Source organism: Pleurodeles waltl, chromosome 11 (genome assembly GCF_031143425.1).
Source record: "Pleurodeles waltl isolate 20211129_DDA chromosome 11, aPleWal1.hap1.20221129, whole genome shotgun sequence".
NCBI classification, from domain to species: domain Eukaryota; kingdom Metazoa; phylum Chordata; class Amphibia; order Caudata; family Salamandridae; genus Pleurodeles; species Pleurodeles waltl.
The window spans coordinates 77,682,707-77,709,507 of record NC_090450.1 but is presented as its reverse complement, the minus strand read 5'-3'; the positions used below and the strand labels follow the sequence as shown (position 1 = coordinate 77,709,507).

Sequence of the window (26,801 nt, the reverse complement as noted above, 5' to 3'; positions counted from 1 at the left end):
AGTATTTAAAAGACAGATGATCAGAACATTTTCCAAATGTTTGTGGTGATTCTTGACATATCTTCTGAGGCATCCCCTCAAAAGCTTTAGAAGCATCCTTGGAATTATTCGACCACTCCCAGCATGGTCTTCAGAGGTCTCAGCTTAGTGCTAGCTATGGCTAGACAGACATAATTTGTTTGGGTTGCGGGAGTCCCGTTGGGTTTCTTCATCTGCCGCCTGCATCTACATAATGGGATTCACTCACGCCATCAAGATTGTGCTGTAATAAGTCTTTTGTGCCTCTGCAGTGTCAACTGCAGATTCTGTGTGAACCTTTGTTTCCAATGTGTTTCAAGTTGTAAAGAATTAATGAGTGCTCTGCACAACAGACCACTCTCATGACTATTTTTTTCACTCAAGCACTATAAAGGTACTGGGCCTGGGCCACTGATATGGTGAATGTTTACTATAGAGCATTGTCATTAGAGTAAATCTTATGCTTGTTTAATCTGCTGCAAAATGTTACTATTTATGTATTATCCATGGGGGGGAAAAAGTCGACATGTATTTTAAGTTGATGTGAGAGTAAAAGTAGTCCTGTTTAGTACAAAAAAGCTTTCACTCATGAAAGACTGAAGAAAAACCCAGAAAAGCTCCATCTTATGAGGTGAGCTTTGTGACTATCAACAAACATCTTCACCTGTGCGCCCCAATCCACTACACTTATTCACTGTACCCCCTTTTTGCTGTCAGCACCCAGCACAGCCTCAGACCTGTTTAAAAAGGCCGATGGGGATGGAGTCTGGCAGGCTCGTTGTTGTGCCCACTGCAACATTCTGACATACAGAGTTTGCAGTGATCTGAATCTGACAATGATCATCATTATTTGACGATTAAATCACACAGGTGAGGTTCATGTATAGATGTGTAACTAGTATGTCTTCTGTGTCAAGGTACACATTATACCCTGCCAAACAGTGAAAGGATTAAAACGCAGGACAACCATGACAATCTTGAAAACTCTCTTCCTTCAAGCGGTAAGATGGGAAGACTTGTCCAGATTTGAGATCTTTGCTTTTATTTACCCGTGTACCAAGTTTTTTGGTTTTAAAAGTTATAGTAACAACTGCTACAAATTTATACCACATGACAATACAGGCTCTTTTCATGAATGTCATCAGCAGTCTTTTTCTTGAGGGAAGTGATCGGTACAAATAATGACAATCCACTTATATTTAGAAAAAAAGGAAAAGGCACTGTCACTTAAGAACGCTCCTCATCACTCAGAAAAAAATTATATAAGATTCCTAAATGGTGCCAGTTGAAATAACATTGAAGTATTCAAATTTGTGGGAAAAATGCAATACAAACTGAAAAGGCCTGCTTTCCACAATGAAAAAAAAGTAAATAAACTAGAAACTGTAGAGAGGGCTGGTTTATTATAGTCTTCTTTTATGAGGTGCACTTGGAAGCTCAGTCCGACATGGAGCTGACGACTACAAAATATATACCCAATGTATGGGAATTCTCCAACACAATTTAAACATAGGACAAATCCAATGACTGAGAAAAAATAATTCCATATTAAAAATGCAGGCAACACATGAGCCACACAATCATTTACATTTGCATGGCGCAGCGTCCATAACCAGATCAATAACTGTTCTGAGCAGCTCAAAATAATAAACTTGGGGATCACAGTTAATACAGGCAGGGCCAGAGATGTATGAAGTAATATTGTGTAGAAATAATGCGTTTGTTTCAAAAGCAGTAGGACTTCAAGCTGCACAAATCAGTAATGCAAACAAACATATGAAAGTACTAGGGATACCAAGCACTATTATTTCCAGTCCTAGGCAAAAGCAAATAAGAGATGGCAGTGAAAGGAACATAAAACAGAAACAATGCTATGATAACAGTTGAATGACGTGCAAAAATGACTATAGCTATTAGCCTAGGCCATCACAAAGAAAGAATACAATAAAACAGTGAACTTACTTGCTGTGAAAACAAGCAAAGAAACTGGTACAAAAACTGTGGTGTAATAAAACACACATTCTGGAAAAGAACAATCAAAAACGAGTTAAAGTTTTGAAAATAAAATAAATCACCAACAAGGCTTCTATAGTAATACATTACAGAGAATAATTAAAATAGCAGCACAACAGTCCCTAAAGAGGTGAAGTAAAACATTTGTAATAGAGCTTTCATTAAAAGGTGCTTTTTCTATTCAATGATCATTTCTACTTGAAGGCCAAGCAAAGAAACAAGAAGAGAACGTTATTTACCTTTGGTAGGAAATTACTGCTGGGTACTGCACACAATTTAAGATTCTTTAGCTTTTGAAATATCCTCAACTCAAGAATAGTTGATTTTTAGTATCCATAATGACTGCCACGTAGTGCAAAGTAGAGCCTCTAACGAAAGTGAAGCATCAGCTCTATAGAATGTCACCTTGTGCCCATGCTGTTAATGTTGCCACAGAGGCAAATTACAAAACAGAGCTACCCAGAGATGCTAAATAGAAGGAGCACTAAAAAACTCTAAACAGCACGTATGAATAAATATGGCACAAAGTTTGTAGACCTGGCGTTCCATCTCTTAACGTGCTGCAAAGCAATGGCATGTAAATCCGCTGGGGCTCCCCGCTATCCCTGTGGCTGAGACCTTTTTATGTGGGTGACTGCTGAGGCAACCACCTAGCACTCACTGTCTAGACAGCCAGGAGCAGCAACACAATGGGAGTGGGGGACACATACCTTGACAAACTGATGGCAAAGACGGATGAGGGGCCATCTTGAAACACCGCACATGCAGGTAGACACCCCACTGCCTGGCTGGTGAGCGAGGCTAGAGGTTTTCTTTCAGTGGCTCGCGACACACTGACTATACAGCTGGACTTGACCCAGTTCAGCCCCATGTAATATATACAGTTACACTGTCCAAAAAAAACGCCTGGAGACTCGGCAAGGCCCTGCTCTCCTCCCATTACCACAGCAAAATACTTAAAGACAGGGTGCTCACACACTGGGGGCCAATGGGCTGGTTCTCCACAGTGGACACTAAAGAATACTCCATGTTGGAGCGCAGTTGAAATGTTTCATGCTAGTTACTGTTAAAAGGTGTAGTAGATCTTGTGAGCAGGATACACAAGTTCTCCTACCCCGATTTCCAGATGAGCATGGAGGCCTTGGACACCAGAAAGATTGGTTGAACACATCTGGGAGTCTGAGACATGCGGCAATCCATGACGTATTCAGGGACTGATAAGTATTATATAATTTATCATGATAGTATTGTGACCCGCTATCAGCGCCTGAATGTATATGTTAACATTTTGTAAAACTTAATAAAGAACTACGGCAAAAAAACAAACCTCAACATCAATCATTTCTGAAACCCCTACAGGAGTTCCTAAAGTGGGGGAAGGCTGGAGAAAATGTAATATAGAGTGACTGGCCCTTACACTAAAAACTGTTAAAAGTTTGACATCCAAGTTTAACAGCAATATTTAACTATAATTTCTAAATTTTTGGACTTCAGGCTGGAAGCACTCACCGAAAGCATTGTGAATAAATGTCAACTGTGTTTTATATGGAAGAGTGATGGTATGACATTGCCACCGCCATCCCCAAAGGTTACGAGATAACTCACCGGGATCGAACCGAAAAGCACGGATGCGTAATCACGATCATCTACAGGGACACCATCTGCTGCACGATATCCCCTGACAACCAGACACCGGTAATGGAACACATCAACGTCCAACTCCACACAGAAAAAGCACCATCAAAAGCACTCTTGCCTACAGACCACCAGGATCATGCCCCAGCTTCTGCAACGCCATCCTGCAACTTATCGCCCTGCAGGCAATCTACTCCGAGCACTACATATTCCTATGGGCCCTCAACCATCTCCTTAACGACACCAACTCCACCGATCTCCAGGAAAGCTTGCGCAACATCAGCCTCAAGCAGCTCATCACTGACTCTACCCACATCGCAGAACACATGCTCGACCCCATCTTCACCTCCAGCAACAGTCAGGTACATACGCACCACTCACCTTGTCCAACCACCACAGCATACACTTCATTGCTGGGCCCACATACCCTGGCACTGTGCCCCCCCCAGCTCCACGCAAAGAAACTGGAAAACCACATCCTGATCAACAGACTCCATTACATCGGGATTCAAGGAAACACCCTAAAATGGATCGCCTCTTACCTCACCGGCAGAACCCAAAGGATCAGTCTTCCACCGTTCACCTCAGAGCCCAAGATGATCATCAGTGGAGTCCCCCAAGGATCATCCCTCAGCCTGACCCGATTCAACACCTACATGAATGCAACCCCATCATTGTTAGATCACAAACACTCAATATCATCTCCTACGCTCATGACACACAGCTCATCCTCTCAGTGTATGAAAATCCATCCAACACAAAAGCTAACTTCTACAGATGCATAATGAACGTAGCGGACTGGATGAAGGACAGCTGTCTCAAACTCGACACAAAAAAAACTGAAGTCCTCATCTTTGGGAGCAACACTTCGCCATGGACTGACACATGGTGGCCCCTAGGCCTCAGCAACCCCTCCTCCGCCCCAACAGACCATGCCTGCAACCTCGACATTATCCTGGATAGCAAACTATCCATAAAGAAACAAGTGGATGCAGTATCATCTGCCTGCTTCCACAATACTTCCACCCCTTCGTATGATCTGCAAGATCTTCAGGTGGCCCCTAGCAGACACCAGAAGGACAGTCACACAGGCCCTCATCACTAACAGACTGGACTATGGAAACATGTTCTATGTGGGAATCACAGCACGCCTCCTGAAAAGACTCCAGACAATCACAACTCAGCGGCAAGACTCGTACTTGCACTCCTCAGAAGGACCCACATCACATACCATCTCAAAAAACTACACTGGCTGCCGACTTAGAAGAGATGCCAGATCAAGATGCTGACCAACACCTTCAAGGCCCTGCACAATGAAAGACCAGCATACATTAACAAACACTTCACCTTCCACCAACCGACCAGACACCTCCAATCAGCTTCCCTCTCCCTCGCAGACACCCCACGGATCCGTCGAGTCAACAGCAGAGGACGCCCCTTATTGCACCCGGCAGCCAAGGCTTGGAAAAACCTCCCGCTGCACCTCAGGACCGCACCGTCATTCCAGCAATTCAGAAGAGAACTAAAGACCTGGATATTTGAATGATCATTCCTCCACACAGCAGCATACAGCTCCAGCACCTCGAGACCCTCATGGGTGATTTCCTGCGCTCTATTAATGTTTAATTGATTGATATCACAACATTAGGTTTTTATAGGATATTAAAAGAAAACATAAGAAACAAGAGAGAAATACACTTGTAATATTTGTTGGTGCTGTAAATATTTTTGATAATATTAACTGGGCCTTCTTTATAGCGGTTATTAAAATGGGCTGTAGCTAGAAGTTTAGTAACAGCATTTACTGTATAATGACTCAAATGCTGTAGTAATAGTAGATGGTATAAGCTCAAAACAACTTGAACTACAGAAAGGAACCAAAGAGGAATACCCATTGTCACCGTTCATACTTAATATCATGCCTGAGGTCTTGGCTGTAGCTTTGAAATACTGCAATGATTTTTAAGGAATAGGATATGGAGGAAAGCTGGTCAAACCTTTATTCTATGAAGGTAACATGATTCTATTAATTACTGATCGTGATAGCTCAGAGCCAGCCAAATTGAAGCTCATTAGTAGATTTGGGAAAGTGTCTGGCTACCTATTGTACTGGGTAAAAAACAGTTGGAATGATCATCTTAAAAAAACATTAATACAATATCTGTTGTACACAAGAGGACAGACAAAGGGATTTAATACCTTGGGATTACAATGGCTAGAGAAAATGACAAGATGTAAGAAAATCATTTAAATCTCCACATGAGATAAAATAAGGGAACTGTCAAACGTGGGCATAAGAGAGAAGCTTAACACAGTTATCTTCTGCCAAATCACTTACATTTGCAAAAAAAAAAAAAAAAACACTTCACGGATTACTTAACCTTTGAAAAGATTATCTCTGACTTTCTGTGGACCGGGCAGAAAAAGTCAAAATTTTGATTTAATGGTTACAAACTCCCATTTGGGCAATAGTAGAATTTAATATACCAACTCCAATGTGACATGTTTTCTTTGACCTAAAACATAGAAGCCAAAATATTCTAAACTTAGATAACCCTAGTCCTATGTGGAAAAACCATAAGATATTAACCATAAGATATTAATGGACGGAAAATTAGTTATCTGGAACCGAAGGAATAAAAAGGTAAGGATGTATGCAGTATTTCTATGGTGTGAACCTAGCTAAGAGGCAGCGGAGTTATATACAAGGTTAAAGACAAGCCTAAAGTCAATGAGTTTTAAGAGAGGTTACCGGATTACTGACTTATAACATGTTTGATGAGGTGAGTCTTCTACTCTCTCCTAAATTGGAGCGACGATGGAGGAATCCTGATCGATACAGGGATGTTGTTCCATGTCTTGGGTGAACAGATGGAAAAGGTCTGAGACTTATTTCTAATATTTACACTTCTTAGCCTGCAGTCTGGAGGTGTCTTGGCTATGGGAGTACAGGGAATCAGCAGAGAAGCTGAGATTGTCTGCAAGATACTGAATGAGCCAATTTTCAAGAAAACATGCTTTTTAAAATGACATTTCCAAGATTTCTCCATAGAACTCTACATCTAAAATATGGGCACAGAAGAATAAAACAGCAAGAAAGGTAAAGGTTACAGTTATGCTGAAATTGATGACTTGGTTAATAGGCTGTCCAAGAGAGCAGTACTTGACAGGGTACCTGATTTTGCCAGAATTACACGTTAAATTTACTAACATTATATGAATATGAATTCTATTATATAACAGAGTGCAGAAGGAGTGGTGGATACAATATATGACCCTCTTGGGCACTTTACTAGAATCTGATTAAATCTATATGCAAGAGACTGCTTCAAACCCTGCAATCTCCAACTCAAAAGAAAAGAAAACGGAAAATACCAAAAAAGTTCAATTAAAACGTAAAAGAAGGGAATTAAATCATATGGACTCCGAATCATTAGACTATGTAAAGCTAATATAGCAGGGAAAACCTTAGCAGCTTGCTTAAAACACAGATGGCAAAGACTCTATAAACCCATTGAAGGACAAAAAAGGTCTTGCACATACTACTGCGAATAAAATTGCTGATATTTTCGGAGATTTTTATCAGGAACTATAACCTAATAATACATCAACAGACCACAAGTAGTGTGATTTGTATCTCTAGGAGACCGCCGTACCCAAATTGACAGAAGAGATGAATGTGATCAATGATCAAATAGTGAAACTGAAAATAGTTAATGCTGTTGAAAAGCAAAAAGTTGGTAAAGTCCAAGCCCTGACAGGTATACAGCACAATTCTTTAAAACATTCTCCACTCAAGTTATCACATCACTGCTAAAACTTTTTATCCACTTTGCCAGTACCGGTCAAGTCACAGGCATCCTACCAGTTGCTTAATCCTAAACTGTAAAATGTATGCTATCATACTTTCCTTCAGACTATGAAAATACATATCTAAGCTCATCCAGCCATCACAAGATGGATTTCTAAAAAATAAAATATCCAGCAACATCACAAGAATACTCTGCTAAGTCATTGAGAAACCCAAAATTTCAAACACTTCTACAGCAGCAGTTCCACTAGATGCAGAAAAAACATTTGATAAAGTAGATTGGCACTATTTCGAATCTGTCCTTAAGAAATGTAACCTTGGCGAAGATTTGATCAAAACGATAACGGCACTCTATCACAAACCAGTTGCCAGGGTTAGTCACGGGCATGATTTCCAACCCATTTTCTCTTAAACAAGGAACTTAAACAAGAGTGGACCCCTCTCACCTCCACTCTTCCTCCTACGTTGGAACCTTTTATCCATAACCTAAGGGATATAACCGGTGTACCACTTGGAAAATACCACCATAAAAACAGCTGCTTCTGCAGATGATATTTTAATTACCACAGAAGATGCCCCCTTTCATCACTCCCTTAATGTCATCTATTAGGGAGTTCTCAGAGGTATCAGGTTATTTGCATAATAAAGACAAATCAGAGGTTAAAGTACAAGTTACTTACCTTCGGTAATGAAATATCTGGAAGGCATCAGACTGGATCAGGAGATTTTTCTTCGAGCAGTACCTCTGCGCGCCGTCAGGTGCCGTCGGTCGAGTCCACGGGAATCAATGGCGTCGTGCTCGCTGTGATGAAGTCCCAGTCGTATATAGTCGTCAGACCGGTGCGCGGACGTCAGTTTCTTTTTACGACTTTCCACGCCAGTAGCGCGGAGCCATGAAGAACAGAGTGGTGTACCAAAACTAGGGCCCTTAAGGGGAAGTTCCTGTCCCTAGAAATCAGTTCGCAGTGCGGGAAGGATGGGCGGGTTGGTAAGAAATCTGAAACTAGAATATGTCTCTACCAGATATTTCGATCCTGAAGGTATGTAACTTGTACATCTGACAGAGACTTCTAGTTGCAGATTCCTTACCTTTGAAAGGATACCCGAGCAATACCACCCCCGGAGGTGGGCTGCGAACAAAGATCACACCAAAAACTCCTGCAGGACTGAACAGCCAAAGTAGCCGTCCCTTCGGACCCGATTGTCTAGGCAGTAGTGTTTGGTAAAAGTGTGCAGGGATGCCCATGTTGCTGCCTGACAAATAACCAGGACTGGAAAGCCCCGTGCTAGCGCTGTGGTAGCAGCAGTAGCTCTGGTAGAGTGAGCTCACAAACTTCAGGGGGTTGCTTTTTAGCCACAGCGTGGCACATTTTGATGCATAAAAGAGTACCCATCGTGAAATGGTCCTCTTCTGCACAGCCTTCTCCTTCTTTGCACTCACATATCCCACAAAGAGTTGATTGTCAACGCTCTTTTTGGCTCCAGTCGGTGCAGTGTCTCCTCTTCAGGAGAGGGATGTGGGGGCGCATAAAAGGTAGGCAAGGTGATGGACTGTCCGACATGGAAGGGTGTCACTACCTTAGGTAGAAAAAAAGCCCTCACACAAAGCACCTCTTTGTCAAGATGTATGGCAAGAAAAGGTGGCTTAGATGACAGAGCCTGGAGTTCACTAACTCTGCGGGCAGAAGTAATGGCAACTAAAAAGACAGTCTTTATAGTTAAGAGCCTTAGAGGACAGTTGTGAAGCGGTTCAAACAGGGTATACATAAGGTATGTTAAGACCAGGTTGAGATCCCATTGGGGAATAATGAATGGGATAGGAGGAAAGATGTGTGAGGCCTTTAAGAAAACTGCCAACTATGGGAGATTTAAATAAGGAAGGCTGATCTGGTAACCTCAAGAAAGCAGAGATAGCAGAGAGATATCCCTTAAGAGTGCCCAGGTTGGAACCCTGCCGGGCAAGGGAAAGAATAATGAGAAGAACTTGAGAAAGAGGAGCAGAGAGAGGATCAACAGAATTGTCGATGCACCATGCCACAAATTTCTGACAACAACAAGCGTATACAGTTTTGGTTGAGGGACGCCTGGCTGCCAAGAGAACGTCACAGACTTAGGGTGGCAAGTCAAAAGACGTCCGCTGTCGCCACTCAAACTCCACGCATGAAGCCACAGAGTTGACAGGTTCGGGTGGAGGACCCCTTCCCTGCTGCTGCGACAGAAGATCCTCCCGAAGGGGCAGTCTTATCGGAGGAACTATGGCCATGTTCTAAAGCTCGGAATACCAGAACCTTCTGGTCCAGTCCAGAGCCACCAGTATTACTTGGGCCCGGTCTTGCCTGATCTTCTTCAGAACTCTGGGCAGAAGTGTTATGGGCGGAAATGCGTACAGGAGGCTTGAATTCCACTCGTGACGAAAAGCATCGCCAAGTGAGTGCCACCTTGGACACTCCAACGCGCAAAACAGCTGACATTGTGCGTTCTCTATGGAGACGAACAAGTCTAACCAAGGTTCTCCCCCACTGCAGGAAGAGACTTTGCACCACCACCGAATGGAGACGCCATTTGTGGTCGACCATGCATCGTCGGCTGAGCTCGACTGCTCTGGCATTCAAGGAGCCTAGCAGGTGTTGAACTGCCAAGGAAATGCCCTGATGTTCCAGCCAAGTCCAGAGACGAAAGGCCTCTTGACAAAGGGTCCACGAGCCCACTCTGCCTTGTTTGTTGCAATACCACATGGCAGTGGTGTTGTCTGTGAACACCTTCACTGCTTTCCCCTTGAGGGAGGGAAGAAATGCTTTCAATGCTAGTCAAATCGCTCAGAGCTCCAGATGATTGATATGGAGCCCGGTTTCCACCAGAGACCAGATGCCTCTGATCTCTGCCTCTCCCATGTGGCCACCCCATCTGTCTCGACCGTAAGATCTGTTTGGGGAAAGGAGAGGGCTCTGCCCTTCACCCAATCCTGATTCGTTAACCAACCACTGCAGGTCTCTCACAGTTCCTTCCAAGATCTGGACCTTGTCAAAGAGAATCTCCTGATGCCGCGCTCACTGGAACTTCAGGTCCCACTGCAGAGCCCGCACAGGCCATCTGGCATTTTGAACCAGCAGGATGCAGGAGGCCATGAGGTCCAGCAGCCTCCGAGTCATTCTCACCGAAATCCAGGTCAGAGGTTAAAACATTGGTATCATAGCCCAAATAGCCTGAACTAGTTTTTCAGGAGGATGTGCCCGAAACTGCACTGTATCCAGAACAGCTCAGATGAAAGGGAGCGACTGAGAAGGAGTCAGGTGTGACTTCGGCACGTTGACAGTGAAACCCAGCAAATGCAAAAAGGTTCGCCATAGTCTGGAGGTGGAAGACGACTGTCTGGGGAGAGTGCGCCTTCAACAGCCAATCGTCGAGGTAGGAGGAGACTGGGACTCCTAACCTGCGCAGATGAGCTGCCACCGCTGCCATCACTTTCGTGAACACCCGAGGGGCACTGGAAACGCCAAACGGGAGCACGGTAAACTGAAAGTGCTTGTGACCTACCACGAATTGTAGGTAATGTCTGTGGACCGGGAGGCAGGAATGCGGAAGTTTACTTTTTGCAAGTCCAACGCTACCATCCAGGCTCCGGGATCCAGGGCAGCCAGGACCTGATCCAATGTCAACATTCAACTTCTCCTTTTTTAGGAAGAAATCGAGGGACCGAAGATCTAATATGGGCCGAAGACCATGGTCCTTTTTCGGCACCAGAACGTAGCGGGTATAGCAACCACAACCTACTTCTGGCAATGGAATCCTCTCTATAGCTCCTTACCGGAAAGGACGCGGTTGTGTGCCCCTTCCGTAGCCACAAAAGGCAGACTGCTGGGGACCTAGGTGCGGGCGCGAGGCCAAGGGAGCGGGCCGTGGCTCGAGAATCATTAAAGAGTCTGCTAAAACTCCGCCTTGTCTCCGAAGAGACGTGTGCCATCAAAGGGCATGTCTATCAAGGATTGCTGGACATCCCCTGAAAAGTCTGATGTTCTCAGCCAGGCGTGGAGTCTCAATGCCACCGTCGAAGCAACCGATATGCCCAGAGAGTCGGTCGTATCCAGTCCACAATGAATCATTAACTTAGCTGCATCCCTCCCATCTGTTACGGCTTGGGAAAGGACAGTCCGGGTCTCCTCCAGAACTGTAGGCAGCACTTGCACTGCCGTATCCCAGAGAGTATGGGAATAGCAGCCCAAAAGGCATGCGGTGTTCACGGACCGCAGGCTAGACTGTCGGAAGAAAACAACTTCTTCCACAAATTATCCAGTCTTTTTGATTCCCTATCTGGGGGGTGCAGCACGGAATGCGCCAGATGAAGAAGCCTGGATGACAAGGCTCTCAGGCGTGGGGTGAGGAATTTGGGATCTGACGCCACAGGTCGATGGCGGCGGGCAATCATCCTATTCACAGGAGCCCCTGTGCTGGGTCTGGACCAAGTACCCAAAAGGACGTCTGTCAGTGCTTCATTAAAGGGTAGAAGGGGCTGGGAGGAGGAAGACCCCGGTTGAAGCATGTCGGTTAGGATGTTAGACCTAACCTCCACAGAAGGTAGCTTGAGGTCCAGGACCTCAGCCGCCCTTCCCACCATTATAGAATAAGAAGCACCCTCCTCCGTAGCCACTCTAGGAGGAGAGATCATACCAGTGTCAGGGGAGGTGTCTAGTCCACAGCATCACATAAATCCTGCACCCAACTCCATCTGGGGGGCCAAGCTGGTATTCTAAAGGGTCCAGCATCCCCCTCCATACTCTTCTCGTATCCATACCTACAAGAATAAGGGTCTGGATCAACCCTGGGCCCAGGAGAGCCCATAGAGAACGGAATCTACGTTGTCCCGGCTCTGGGTCGTCTGGTATGAGGATGGGATCGACGTCGATTGTGGGCCCAACCAACGTCAGGAGCGTATATGTCTGACCCGATGCTGGGGAAGGTCGGAGTGGCACTACCGGCATCGGTACAGATCCACATTTAGATCCGGAGAGGGCCTGCCAATGTCGACAGCTTTGAAACCGAGGGAACCCCAACCGACTCACCTATGCCCAAAGGTGGGTCAGACCGCCCAAAAGTGAGGCGCATGGCCTTGTAAAATTCCTTAAGTTGGGCAGGGGTGGCTCTGGCTCGCGAGAAATCTGGGAAGAGCAGAGCCGACCCCGAGGAAGGTTCCGTTGAAGGAGACCTAGAGCGCCAACACTCTTCTTGCGTCGTACCATCCGATTGACAGGGTGAAGTCAAAGAACGCGTGTCCTCCTTCGACTTCTTCTTGTGACCCGATTGTCCTGATGACTTGGAGGACGAGGTGTAGTGGTTACTCTGCGGCCGGTCTCGAGACCTTCCTCTCGAACGGGACCGTGAGAAACGCGGAGTAGAGTGTCAGGCTGCCATGAGCTTTAGGGACCGCTCCCTCAAAGCTTTCGGGTTCATGGCCCGACATTTGGAGCATGACTTTGGGTTGTGATAGCGGTCCAGACACCAGAGACACACAAGGTGCGGATCCGTCACAGACATAGTTCTGTGACAGGAGTCGCAGGGCTTGAATCCGGTCTTGCCGGACATCCCCCGATGCTGGTCAAAAATTGTGACAAAAGTGTTGATGTAGTCAAAAAATGACTCAGGTAGCTCTCTCCGGATCTGCACGTAGGCTGGTGCGGAAAGAAAAGAACTGATGTCAGCACGCCGGGGTGGCGCCTATATACGACATGACATCACGGTGAGCACGACGCCAACAACCCCCCCGCGGAGTCGACTGACACCACCTGACGGCACGCAGAGGTACTGCTAGAAGAAAAATCTCCGGATCCAGTCTGACGCCTGGGGAAATTCAAAGATCAGGAATCTGCAACTAGAAGGCTCTAGCAGATATTATGAATAATAATGGAATTAAAGAAACATTAGGAAACTTCGGCCTCATATGGCATACTGGTAGCATCAAATATGTAGGAACAGAATTTTCCAATTATCTCATTAGCACCATCAAGCATAATGAAGAGACCACACTCAAAAATATCAACAAGTTACTTGACAATTTGTCACCCAAATTTCCGTCATGGTGGGGAAGAGCAGAGTCCCATAAAATTATGATTTCCCCCATAATAAACTGTGTAATTAGTATGCTTCCATTGACAATGTCTGATGACACTTTAGCCAACATTGACACTACAATTAAATTCTTGTGCCAAAACAAAATAACAATTTCACAAAAAAAAAACGTATGCTTCTTAAAGATATGGGGGTAATGGGCCTCGACAACTTCAGTAACAACCAGACAGCAATCTTGGTTAAAAAAAAGGCATTAATCTGTCAATTATTGAGTCAGACTACTCACCAGAATGGGTGGATATGGCAAAATTGATAATGGATGATAGACCTATTTCCGTATAACAATGAAAAACTTTCACCCAGCCCATAGTAAATACATCATGAACGATGCTGAAAAAGTGATACTAAGAATGGACTACAAATACAAAACAAGGCTCAGCAACTCCAATCTAGCATCCATACGGCTCAACCCTAAAATTAAAATTGAGGGACAATCAGTTATGTGGCATGAATGGTCAAAGAAAGCAATTAACCCAGTCAAACACCTGAATGCCAGTTCCTCTCCATGCCCCTTCTCCAATCTGCACAACGAAAACATTACTTACCTAGTAGACATCTGTTTGTGGCATGCAGTGCTGTAAATCCACATGCTCTGCATACTCCTGCCACCTAGTGATGGGTTCAGAGTGCTACAAGTTGTTTCTTGCTACGGGATCGAGTGGCTCCTCCTCGTTGATATTGCACTTGGGCATTGAATCCTTTTACATTGTTTTCCCATAAGCGGTCGAGAAAGGGTATAGGAGAAGTATACAGAAAGATGTCAATGGAAGAGTATGTACATTTGTACAAATATATACAGTAAGAAGGTAACTGAAATGACAACAGGCATCCAGGGAGGGCGCATGTGAATCTACAGCACTGTAAGCCACAGACGTGTTTCCTGGGTAAGTAACATTTTCTGTTCGATGGCATGTGTGGCTGTAGATACACATGACCTGCATAGACTGTAAAGCAACCCCCCTCACTCAATAAAAGCAGTGGCTAGCCTGTGGGAGTTGCAGTTGTCTGGAAAAATGTTCTTAGGACAGTTGGTCCTACATTGGCTTGCTGATGTGCTAGTACATCCACACAGTAATGTTTTGCGAAAGTATGCGGTGTAGACCAAGTAGTTGCTTTACAAATGTCAGCTGAAGGAAGGTTTCCCAAGAACGCCACAGTGGCACCTTTCTTCCTAGTGGAATGTGCTCCAGGAGTTAGTGGCAGCTGTCTTTATGCTTTAGCATACCAAGTTTGTAGGCACTTAATACACCTAGCTATGCAATTTTTTGAAATTGCATTACCCCTATGTGGTACAGAAAAGGCTACAAAAAGCTGTTTTGTTTTCCTAAATTCTTTAGTCCTATCAATGTAATCCATGAGCACCCTTCTGACATCTAAAGTGTGGAGTACTCTGTCTGCTGCAGAAAGAAAACCAGTAATTCAATGATTTGATCGAGGTGGAATTGAGAAACTACTTTTGGTAGGATCCTTGGGTTTGTATGGAGGACCACCCTGTCTTTGTATATTTGAAAGAAAAGTTTTTCTAAAGTTAATGCTTGGAGTTCACTTAAGCTTCTGAGCAATGCAACAGCGACTAAAAAAAAAAAAGCCATTTTCCAGTAGAGGAACTGAATAGGATATGAATGTAGTGGCTCAAAAGGTGGGCCTATGAGTCTAGTGGGAAAAGGGGTAGTACAGGAGGAATTACTCTTAAGTCCTTCCATGAAGGCTTTGATAACAGATTCTGAACAGAGAAGTATGTTGTCTGTTTTGTAAATAGGCAGCTATGGCTACAAGATCTAATTGGATTGAAGTGTAAGCCAAGTTTGCTTTTCACAAGAGAAGCTAACAACAATTATATCTTGGACAGATGTTTCATGGGAGACAGTGTCTTTGGACTGGCAGTAAAAGATATATGTTTCAATTTCACTGCGTAACATGATCTAGTTGTTGGCCTAAGAGCTTCCTTAAAAATCTCCATGCACTCAGAAGGTAACTTGGGATAACTAAACTCTATGACTTCAGGAGCAATATCTCAAGGTTGAGAGACTTGTGATCTGGGTGTCTGATTTGTCCTTGATTCTGTGTGAGAAGGTCTGGCCTGTTGGGGAGCTTCTTGTGAGGAACCTGTGAGAGGTCCAGGAATGTTGTGAACCATGGCTGACATGCCCAAGTGGGAGCTACCAGGATCATGGTGAGAAATATCTGTCAGAGTTTCCGAACCATAAGTGGAATGAGAGGGAAAAGTGGAAAAGTGTAGGCAAATACCCCTACCAGTTCATCCATACAGCACTGCCCTTGGACAGAGGATGAAGGTACCTGGATGCGAAACTTGGGCATTTTGCGCTTTACACTTTGGTGAAAAGGTCCATTTGAGGAGTTCCCCGCTTTTAGAAGTATTTTTGAAGGACTTGTGAATAGAGTTCCCATTTGTGGACTTTTTGATACATCCTGCTGAGCAGGTCTGTGAACTTGTCTGTTCTTGGAAGATACGCTGCCAGTAGATGAATGTGATGGTGATGAGCCCACTTCTAAAATGTTTGTGAAAGTTGTGATAACTGGAATGACTGTGTCCCCCCACTGTTTTTGTAGATAATACATTGCTGCCATGTTGTCCATCTTGAGTAAGACAACTTTGTGAGACAGGTGAGAAAGTAAAACTCTCAGGGCTAGAAATACCGCTTGAAGTTCCAGATAACTGTTGTGCATGGATTGGTGACAGATTCGAGATGCCTTGGACTGTGAAGTTCTGAAGATGTGCGCCCCAATCAGTCAGGGATGCATCCATGGTACGAATGAGCTGAGGCAGAGGGTGTCAAAAAGGCAGTTCTTTTAATAGGTTGGTGGAGTTCCACCATTGCCGAGAGAGGTAAGTCTGACGGTCTACCAACAACACTAGATCTCGAAGGTGACCCCTTGACTGAGACCACGTTTGAGACAGACATTGCTGTAGTGAAGGCATGAGGAGATGGCAAGAGGGACAATGGCAATACAGGAAGCCACTGTCTCTAAGAGGCGCATGATGTCCTGACTTAGTGCGATTCTCCTGAAATTGAGGAAGAAAATGATGGAAAAGTGAATATGGGCTGGACTGGGGTATGCTAACCCCAGCTCCGCACTGAGAATGGACCCTAGACGGTTGAATTTTAAGAGGTTGTAGGTGGGATTTGAGAAAATTGATTGTGAACCCTAATTTGTGAAGGTGATTTACTGTGGCTTGAGTGTGGGATTTACAGTGCTGTAGTACTGACTTTGATGAGCCAATCGTCTAAGTAAGTTAACACATGAATGTTCTGTCTTCTGAGATGTGCTGGACAATGGCTAGGCACTTGGTAAATACCCTGGGACTGGCTGTGACTCCAAAAAGGGAGAACTCTGAATTGAGAATGCTTTACAGCAACCACAAATCTTAGGTATTTGCGGTGTGCAGGGTGAATTGGGATATGGAAATAGTCGTCCTTCAAATCTAGAGTCATCATGAAGTTGCCTTGTTGAAGGAGTGGTATAACATCCTTAATAGTAACCATTTGAAAATGTTCCAAGAGAATGTAGTGGTTTAGAGGTCTGAGATCCAGTATGGGTCTGAGTGAGCAGCCCTTTTTGAGTAATTGAACATATAGGGAGTATACTCCTGTTCTCTGATACTGTAATGGAGCAGGCTCTATGGCCCCTTTGAGGAGTAGAGACTGCACTTCTTTTAGAAAGGCGAGATGCGCGTGAGATAACCTGTGTGCGCAAAGGGGAATGTTTGGACTTGTGGAAATCAGCACCAGACAAGAACCACGTTGAATAATGGAGAGCACCCATTGGTCTGATGGTATGTCTATCCATTGCGTGTGATAATACTGAAGGTGGCCCCCTACCGATGAGGTGTGGGGTTTGGGAAGATGTATATAGACAGTGTTTTCCTGAGGACAGTGAACCACGGGTGGTAGTACTCTTACCCCCCGCCTCTGAAATTGTTGCCTCATTATGCCCCTCCGAAAGAACCTCAAGAGAAAGGTTGAGGCTTGTTCTGTTTGGGGCTTGAAGCCTGACCATCTAAGCCATGCATGCCTCCTCAATAAAATGCTGGTGTTATCCCACGTGCAGCCGAATCAGTGGCATTTACAGCATATCCAATTGCATTATTTGCCCCTCTGAAATAATCTGCTGGCTATGTTTTCCGTGCTCATCTTGGAGATACTGGGTGAGCTCCTCCATCTCATCCCAGTGAGCCCGGTCGTACCTACAGAGCAAGGCATGTGAACTGGCAATAGGCCAATGATTTGCTGCTTGTGCAGCCTCTCTTTTGTCTGCCGCATCAAGCCTCTTGTTCTCCGTTTCTGGTGGAGAAGAGTCCCCAGTAGCCTGATGGTTAACTCTTCCTGTCGGTGGAGGCCACTATGGAATCTGGTGGGACCAGAGACCTGATGAATAGTGTGTCGGAAGGTGCAGGCTTGTGTTTCTTGTCCACCCTGGGTGTTATAATCCTAGAGCGGACAAGCTCTAGGATTGGCTCTGCACATTGGCTACCCTAGCAATGACTTGTTGGTAAGCTAGTAGTATCGTCTGGAGGAGAGGACCGTGCAGGATATACATCTGGATCAATATTAAAGATGGGATCTGGTTCATAAGAGTCCCAAGGGTCTGTGTCTGGACGTGTGTCTCCTAAATATTCCTCTACAAACAAAGGTGAACCCTGAGGGGTGAAGTCTCCTGCAGTGGGAGAGGCTGGAGAATGAGAAGGAGGTGGAGGGGAAGCAGGAAGTGGGAGTGGTGAATGTGGTGGATCAGGAGGAGAAGGTGACGGCTTGGTTGTCTTGGTTTTATCCTTTAAAGTCTCTTTCTGAGGCGGTGATGTGTTCAATGCCTTCTGGAAAGTTAGCTTCCTTTTGAAAGTAACAGAGGGGGTAGCCACAATATGTTCTGTCCCTTCTTGAATACATAACCATCGCTGCTTAGATTCCATGGTCTCTAGAACTGGCTAAATAGGAGACTGTGAAGTGGAGGATTGACTAGAATCCAATTGCTCCGAAGGGGTAGTGCCTTGCATTTTCGGAACCAATGGTAGACCCTTTTCGAAACTGATTAAGAGCTGCTTCAGCTCGGAGCCAATACACTCGGTGTTGAAGGTTTTGGACCGAAATGGAAGAGATTGATACTAAAGACGCAACAAGAGTCTTCAATCTCTTTGGTGCCGAGCCGATGGGCGGGGCAGCCGAAATGTCCTTCCGAGACAGACCATGACCTAGTGGCAGTGGTGGTCAGGTAACCTCAAAGGTTTTTTTTAAATGAGTTTTAGAGTGGGCAGGAGGGGCTGTACCTAGTGGCTTTCCATGTCAGACTGAATGTTTGGTTTCTGAATTGTGAATAGAGACCGCAGCCTCCTGGTTGGGCTCCTCTTGCACATGTTCTCCCCCGAAGATCACTGGAGCGTCTGAGGAGTTATGTGCCATTTCCAAACCGTGCACTCTTCGGTCCCGACAGGTCTTCTTCAATCTGAACGATCGCCTTGCGTCACAGTAGCCGTCTGGTGATCCAGTGAGAGGCACAAGTTGCACACCTGGAGGTGGTCAGTGTGGGGGAACTTGAAGTGACACCGAGGAAGGAACGGCACGATGTCCTTCTCAACAGTCCTGCATTTTCTTCTGTGCCGCGTGGAGGTAGGCACAAGGCTAGGCAAGGTCTGCCGAAAGAGCGCGCAGCTGGTAGATGAACTGACGAACTAGAAACTACAAACGCAAGATGGAAAATGTGATCAAAATAACAATAACGTTGAATAAAGGATACACAGAAAGAAAGTATTGGGCCGGAGCAAGTCAAAAACTGAGCAAAGAATATACGTCTAAACCCGAAGGCGGATAGAAAGTCTAAGAAAGGACTCAATGCCGAGGCGCAGTATCACAGAGAAGGAGGAGCCACGCAATCCTGTGACTCGAAAATGCTTCTTGAAGAAAAACATCTTGAGGCACTCAGAACCCAACACTAGATAGCAAAAGTATTCTGAGCGTGTGTATCTACAGCCACACATGCCACAGAACCACAACTTATTGAAAAAACTCGACTTCTACACATTTTTAAAACTTAAGATTCAGCTATCTAAAAACTCAACTCTAAACAAATATCCATTGCTACCTAACCTCACTCCTTGCTTATGTAAAGCTAGAGGTGTGGTTTCCAAAGTATAAAAACTACTCCTGCCAAAATCGACTAACGTTCACTCATGAACTGAACAAAAATAGGAAGCCGAACCATGCAAAAGCAATATAAAATTTGACTGGAAGAATATTTACAAATCCCCTTTCACAAATAAAGATATCACCAATGTTGTCCCAAACTAAATATACTCTTAACAGTTCCTTCTGGACCCCTAAAAACTACAAGAACTTAATCTATAACAAGTTCCTACCTGTTGGAACTGTGGAGTTCATAATGGTGACCTGGCTTGCATGCTCTTTTACTGCCCCACATTGCAGAAATACTGGTCTAGCATTTTCAGTTTATTGAATGCACCATGCGCATTATTCCCTTCCATTAATATTCCTATGTAATATTAGGACATCTCGATCCACAAGTAAAAAGAGAGGCAGTTAAGTTTCTCCTAGACCTATTGCTGAATCTGGCCCACAAACTGATTCTCTCCAAATGGAAGAACTCCAGTATTGTATCCTTGCATAGGTGGCGAGAACAGCTTGCGTTCCTTAGAGGAGTAGACAATACCTCATTATAGCTTACTCCTTGGCAACCCCCCAACCGGTCTATGTGGGGCACACTTGATGCTGCTATCTTATTTTTCAAACCGCCAAAGGCAGGCAGCGCTCCCACAATGGTCAGAAGCAGCTTGAATGGTGTACTCCGCCTTAACTGTTTCTTCTTAACCACTATATAACACGATGTAGGAAGTTGGCTCTGTATATACTATTTCAAAGTAAGAAATAGTGTGCACAGAGTCCAAGGGTTCCCCCTTAGAGGTGAGATAGTGGCAAAATTAGATAATTCTAGTGCTCTATTTTGTGGTGGTGTGTTCGAGCAGTAGCCTCATCGGAGGGTAGTGTTAAGCATTTGTTGTACACTCACAGGCAATAAATAAGGAACACACACTCAAAGACTTACTCCAGACCAATAGGTTTTTATATTGAAAAATATATTTTCTTAGTTTATTTTAAGAACAACAGGTTCAAGATTTGCAGTAAATACTTTAAATGCAAGGTATTTCACTTAGATACTTCAGGAACTTTGAATAAAAGCAATATCATATACAGTCTTTGTAAAAATGGCAATAAGCTATTTTCAAAACGGACACATTGCAAAAATCAACAGTTCCTGGGGGAGGTAAGTAAGGGTTAGATTATGAGGTAAGTAAAACACATACAAGTCTCAGTTTTGGGGCATAGGCAGCCCACCGCTGGGGGTTCAAGGCAACTCCAAAGTTACAAGACCAGCAGCTCAGGGCCGGTCAGGTGCAGAGGTCAAAGAGGTCCCCAAAACACACATGCGCCTATGGAGAACAGGGGTGCTCCGGTTCCAGTCTGCCAGCATGTAAGTACTTGCGTCCTCGGGAAGTAGACCAGGGGGGTTTTGTAGAGCACTGAGGGGGGAGGGGACACAAGTAGGCACACAAAACACACCCTCAGTGGCACAGGGGAGGCCGGGTGCAGTGCGCAAAGCAGGCGTCTGGTTCCAGATAGGAAACAATGGAGGGACCCGGGGGTCACTCTAGCGGTGCAGGCAGGCATGGGGGGGGGCTTCTCGGGACAGCCACCACGTGGGCAAGGCAGAGAGTCGCCTGGGGGGTCACTCCTGCGCTGAGGTTCGGTTCCTTCAGGTCGTGGGTGCTGCGGGTGCAGTGTTGGTTCCAGGCATTGGGTCCCTTGTTACAGGCAGTCGTGGTCAGAGGGAGCCTATGGATTCTTTCTGCAGGTGTCGCTGTGGGGGTTCAGGGGGGCCGTCTCTTGCTACTCACGGGCTCGCAGTCGCCGGGGAGTCCTCCCTGTGGTGTTTGTTCTCTGGATCTTGAGCCGGGGGCGTTGGGTGCAGAGTGTGAAGTCTCACGCTTCCGGCGGGAAACGTGCAGTCTTTGAAAGTTGCGTCTTTGTTGCAAAGAAGTAGCTGGTTTTGAGCAGGGCCGCTGCTCACGGGAGTTTCTTGGTCCTTTAGTCCAGGGCAGTCCTCTGAGTCTTCGGAGGTCTCTGGTCCCTGTCGGATGCGTCACTGGTTGCAGGTTTTCAAAGCTGGAGACAGGCCGGGAGGGCTGGGGCCAAAGAAGTTGTCGTCTTCCTCCTCCTCTGCAGGCTTGTAGGTCAGCAGTCCTTGTTTCTTCAGGCTCCAGGAATCTGATTTCCTGGGATCTGGGGTGCCCCTAAATACTGAATTTAGGGGTGTGTTTAGGTCTGGGAGGGCAGTACTGTTCCTGAGGGTGGCTACACCCTCTTTGTGCCTCCTCCCTGTGGGGTGGGGGGCACATCCATAATTCTATTGGGGTAATCCTCCAAACTCAAGATGGAGGATTTCTAAAGGCAGGGGTCACCTCAGCTCAGGACACCTTAGGGGCTGTCCTGACTGGTGGGTGGTGACTCCTTGTTTTTCTCATTATCTCCTCCAGCCTTGCCGTCAAAAGTGGGAGCAGTGGCCGGAGGGGCGGGCATCTCCAGTAGCTGGGACGCCCTGGGGCGCTGTAACAAAAGGGGTGAGCCTTTGAGGCTCACCGCCAGATGTTACAGTTCCTGCAGGGGGGAGGTGTAAAGCACCTCCACCCAGTACAGGCTTTGTTCCTGGCCACAGAGTGACAAAGGCACTCTCCCCATGTGGCCAGCAACATGTCTGGTGTGTGGCAGGCTGGCAGGAACTGGTCAGCCTACACTAGAAGTAGGACTGGTAATCAGGGGGCATCTATAAATTGCAGACTGGCATCAGTGTGGATTATTGTGCTGAGAAGTTGGATACCAAACTTCCCAGTTTTCAGTGTAGGCATTATGGAACTGTGGAGTTCGTGTTTGACAAACTCCCAGACAATATACTCTTATGGCTACCCTGCACTTACAATGTCTAAGGTTTTGCTTAGACACTGTAGGGGCATAGTGCTCATGCACTTATGCCCTCACCTGTGGTATAGTGCACCCTGCCTTAGGGCTGTAAGGCCTGCTAGAGGGGTGACTTACCTATGCCACAGGCAGTGTGAGGTTGGCATGGCACTCGGAGGGGAGTGCCATGTCGACTTAGTCATTTTCTCCCCACCAGCGCACACAAGCTGTGAGGCAGTGTGCATGTTCTAAGTGAGGGGTCCCCAGGGTGGCATAAGACATGCTGCAGCCCTTAGAGACCTTCCCTGGCATCAGGGCCCTAGGTACCAGTTACAAGGGACTTATCCGAGTGCCAGGGCTGTGCCAATTGTGGAAGCAAAGGTACAGTTCAGGGAAAAAACACTGGTGCTGGGGCCTGGTTAGCAGGGTCCCAGCACACTTTCAATCAAAACTTAGCATCAGCAAAGGCAAAACGTTAGGGGTAACCATGCCAAGGAGGCATTTCCTTACACACAACCCATAGGAAATAAACCAGGGGTATGGAATTCCTATAGCCCGAATCCCAGGACATATTGTTTGGGGTCAAGGACATCAAGTTTCACGTTTATTTTGTTCATGGGACAAGTAGGCCCAACCCCATGCAGCACAAACCCTTTGGCTGCCAGTTTACAGTACCATAATATGGAACAGGGAAGGGCATTGTTGGTAGTTAAGGTAATCTTTTTGCCTATATGTTAATGCTGTTCAAACTTGTATTTATGGTTCATTGTTGCAAAGCCTTGAATATCAGGGTAAGCGCTCTAAGGAAATGTAAGCTTGGACTGAACTGCTGACAGCGGTCCCAGTATAAAAATGTGGACACACATTTGAAAAGTTTAACAATATGTTGCTACGTAAAATGCTCGCAGAATGCTTTTTGATTAGAAGCAAATATCTACAGAAGCTTGAAAACAAGATTGACGAGGCTTTGCTTTCAAATTAAATTGCAACTTGAAAAAAAACGTTTTGCTAGACTAGTGTGATCATTTAGGGATAATTTCTTTGAAGCATCATCTACTAAAATACGTTGATCCATGCTAGTATTTCCAAAAAATATTCACAATGGAAAATCTGTGAAACCAGTTTCAAAAAGATTATCAGAAACATGAAAATAAACAATCATTGGCAAAGCCAATAGGTCGGACATAGTTTTTGTAAAACTTTATTGTGGGAGCTGCCAGGCCATTATAATGAATATTGGCAAAAAGCAATAATATTTTTTGGACTCGCAAAGCATACAATGCCACAGCAGTCTCTGGCACTGAACAAAACTACTTTGTGAAAGAGGTGAATGCTGTCACAATGAAGCCAGACTATAGATAGAGTGAGAGAAAGGCAGAATTCTAATTTAAAAAAATGGTCTTGGTCAACTCAAGACTTAATTAAGAGCCCAATTCTTACATAAAGTCACAAAGTAGACCCATGATATCTGCCCTTGCATTAATGCAGATTTACAGCTTTCATAAATTCACAATAATTTACAGACGCAGGCAAGGACATCATATCCCAAGAAAGTACGTGTGAACTGCATTTTAGCAAAAGCAAATATTCATGTGTAGTTTTCGCTCATGAGAAAATCTGTGGAGCATTTAAAAGTTTACTTTCCCGCAACCACTTTTTCCCCAAATGTGGAAGTAGTTTTATTTCTGCCCTTGTCAGGAGTAAATGTTCAACCTTTTTCAGTATGGGAAAGGTTATAAAAGAGATATTGAAAACCCACAAAAATGCAAGTTAGTAGGGTTTGCGCAGACCCCAAAGCGCATTCAAACCCAAAACTATTGCATAATGCTACCTCCAGCGCCAATATGTAGATCTGTGGAAAGGTAGAAAAAGGTGGTAATTAGTAGAATTCAAACCCTGCTACAGTACCAGCCCTAGCTTAGTCAGAGAGGCTATTATCAGAGTTCTTATATAATGAGATTCAGTCCTTAAGTGATCAAATCACTACATGGCACTAAAACGACAGGTGGATTTTTTTTAAATGACAAGTAGATTTTATGAAGCAACCTGTCCCATGGACAAATAGATTTGTTTATTAAATTTCACACCCCTGTAAACAACTCCTACTCATTTACTCAATAAGTCAACCACTGCTCACTATCTCCTACTGTGGGCACACAAATGACACTAACAAAATGTAATTATGGCCAAGTCTTACCCTCTGACCCTTATATTATTTGGTATCTATACCTGCTCCACTTGTGATTGTTAATGAATGTGATACTTACGATGATATGGGTGTTTTGTAGAATAGCACAGCCTGTTTCTTATTTACTTGTTTTTCCATACTGGCTTTATGTTTGTTTTTACAACTAACCATTAAAGACTATTTGAGCACAAAAGTAGAATAAAATGGGCCAGAAAAATAATAGATCAGCTTTTATGTTGGGTGAAAAAATTGATACACTTTCTCAACCCCATAAAGCAGTCATTTCCTCTGAACGTTTCTGGTGGTCTAACTTTATTAGTGACCTATTCACTTAATATTGGGGACAAAGCTTTCCTCGTAATAAAAAAAAACTAAGGCCTCATTATGTAAAATTGTTAAAATGCTTCATACTATGGAGAGTTAGAAATAAAACTCACACTCTGTAAACTACATAAAATAATTAACCAGTGCACATAGCTTGAACCAGAAACGAGATGCATCCCACAAACAATCCCCGTATAAGAAAGCAAAATAATAAGCAAAAGTCACAGCTAGTGAAAGATGGTGGGCAGAGGTATTGGAGGTCAGTAAAGAAAGTGACCTTAGCACATTTCGTTACATTCACATCATGCACAAAGGTGAATGGACTGGCATGACTAGTGTGCCTGTGAATGATTGTCTGAATTAGTCTTGATGCAAGGATATAGACTCAGGTAAATCCTTAACGTTTGACACTGGTAATTCTTTAGTGGCCATCTAAAGACAGGATCTGTAAGAACATGTTTGCTATCCACAATAATGGCGCTTCAGGGACAAATGTTTCTGCAACTGCATAATAGATACTTTTTGGGGGGTAACCTAGTTAACCCCGTTGTACAGACACTGCCTACAGAAGGGCACTATCACAGAAAGGTAGACTTGACCTTTCTTATTCCTTATAAACTATACACAAGAAGTCTAGCACATCTTACCGTCTACCAACTAACTGCCTTCTCCGATCCTGAAGGCAAATGTTACACTAAACTGTTACTTCAAGAACTAGAAACACGGGCAATAACACAAACTTAATTCTTTTTTTATCAGACAGAGGATGGTCTTGGTACACTACCTTCTCAGATTCATCACGCCATGCACACTAAGTACGCTGCATTAACCCCTTCTGTGCCCAGGTTGTAATGGTTACGTCCTGAGGCACAGAGCCCAGAGGGAGTGCTAGCGCTCCCTCTGTGGGGTTCCGCCCCCCCCCCCCCCCCCCAAGGCAGGGATGGAAGGGGAAGCCCTTCCCTTCCACCCCTGACTCCCCCACCCCGTGACGTCAGCGTGCGGTCGTGCGCTGATTGTCACAGGGCCTCCTCGCATTTCTCCTCGCATTTCTCTTCCGATCACGTGGGCGAGGCCCAGAGTGGCTTCAAAGGGAAGGAAAGGAATTTCCTTCCCTTTGAAGTCTCTCTGAGCGTTTCAAAAGCCGGATTGCAAAGCAATCCAGATTTTGAAACGCCCACTAGACACCAGGGATTTATTTAAAAAAATGAAACTGGCATGAGGGAGCAACCCCTTGGGCAAGGGTCGCTCCCCGGGGGGGGGACCTTTTCTGCCCTCTAGGCACCAGGGATAATTTTATTTTTTGTTTTGTTTTGTTTTCTTTTAGAGGTGGGGAGCGACCCCTTAGGCAAGGGTCGCTCCCATATTATAGTTAGGCCATTTCTGCCCACATTGGGGGCAGATTGGCCTATTTTTATGAGGCCAATCTGCCCCCAAGGGGGACAGAAACCACTAGACACCAGGGAGTTTTTTTGTGTGTGTGAATTTCAAGTAAGGGGAGCGACCCCTTAGGCAAGGGCCGTTCCACTGGAGGCAAAATTTATTTTAGGCCATTTCTGCCCCCCAGGGGAGCAGATCAGCCTATTTTAATTAGGCCGATCTGCCCCCAAGGGGGGCAGAAACCACTAGGCACTGGGGATTTTTTGTTGTTGTTTTACAGATGGGGAGCGATCCCTTAGGCAAGGGTCGCTCCTCTGGAGGGGCAAATTGTATT

The 26,801-nt window shown here is 45.0% G+C and overlaps 1 protein-coding gene across 3 annotated transcripts in view; it reads right to left on the bottom strand.

Annotated features, from left to right (window-relative positions):
- ATP11B (ATPase phospholipid transporting 11B (putative)) overlaps positions 1–26,801 on the bottom strand; it is a 456,703-nt gene that overhangs the window by 139,984 nt on the left and 289,918 nt on the right. For all 3 annotated transcript variants that reach the window (XM_069213099.1, XM_069213101.1, XM_069213100.1), the window contains exon 23: positions 1,981–2,040. In XM_069213099.1, the coding sequence (XP_069069200.1) occupies positions 1,981–2,040 (60 nt within the window). The remainder of the gene's footprint in view (positions 1–1,980; positions 2,041–26,801) is intronic.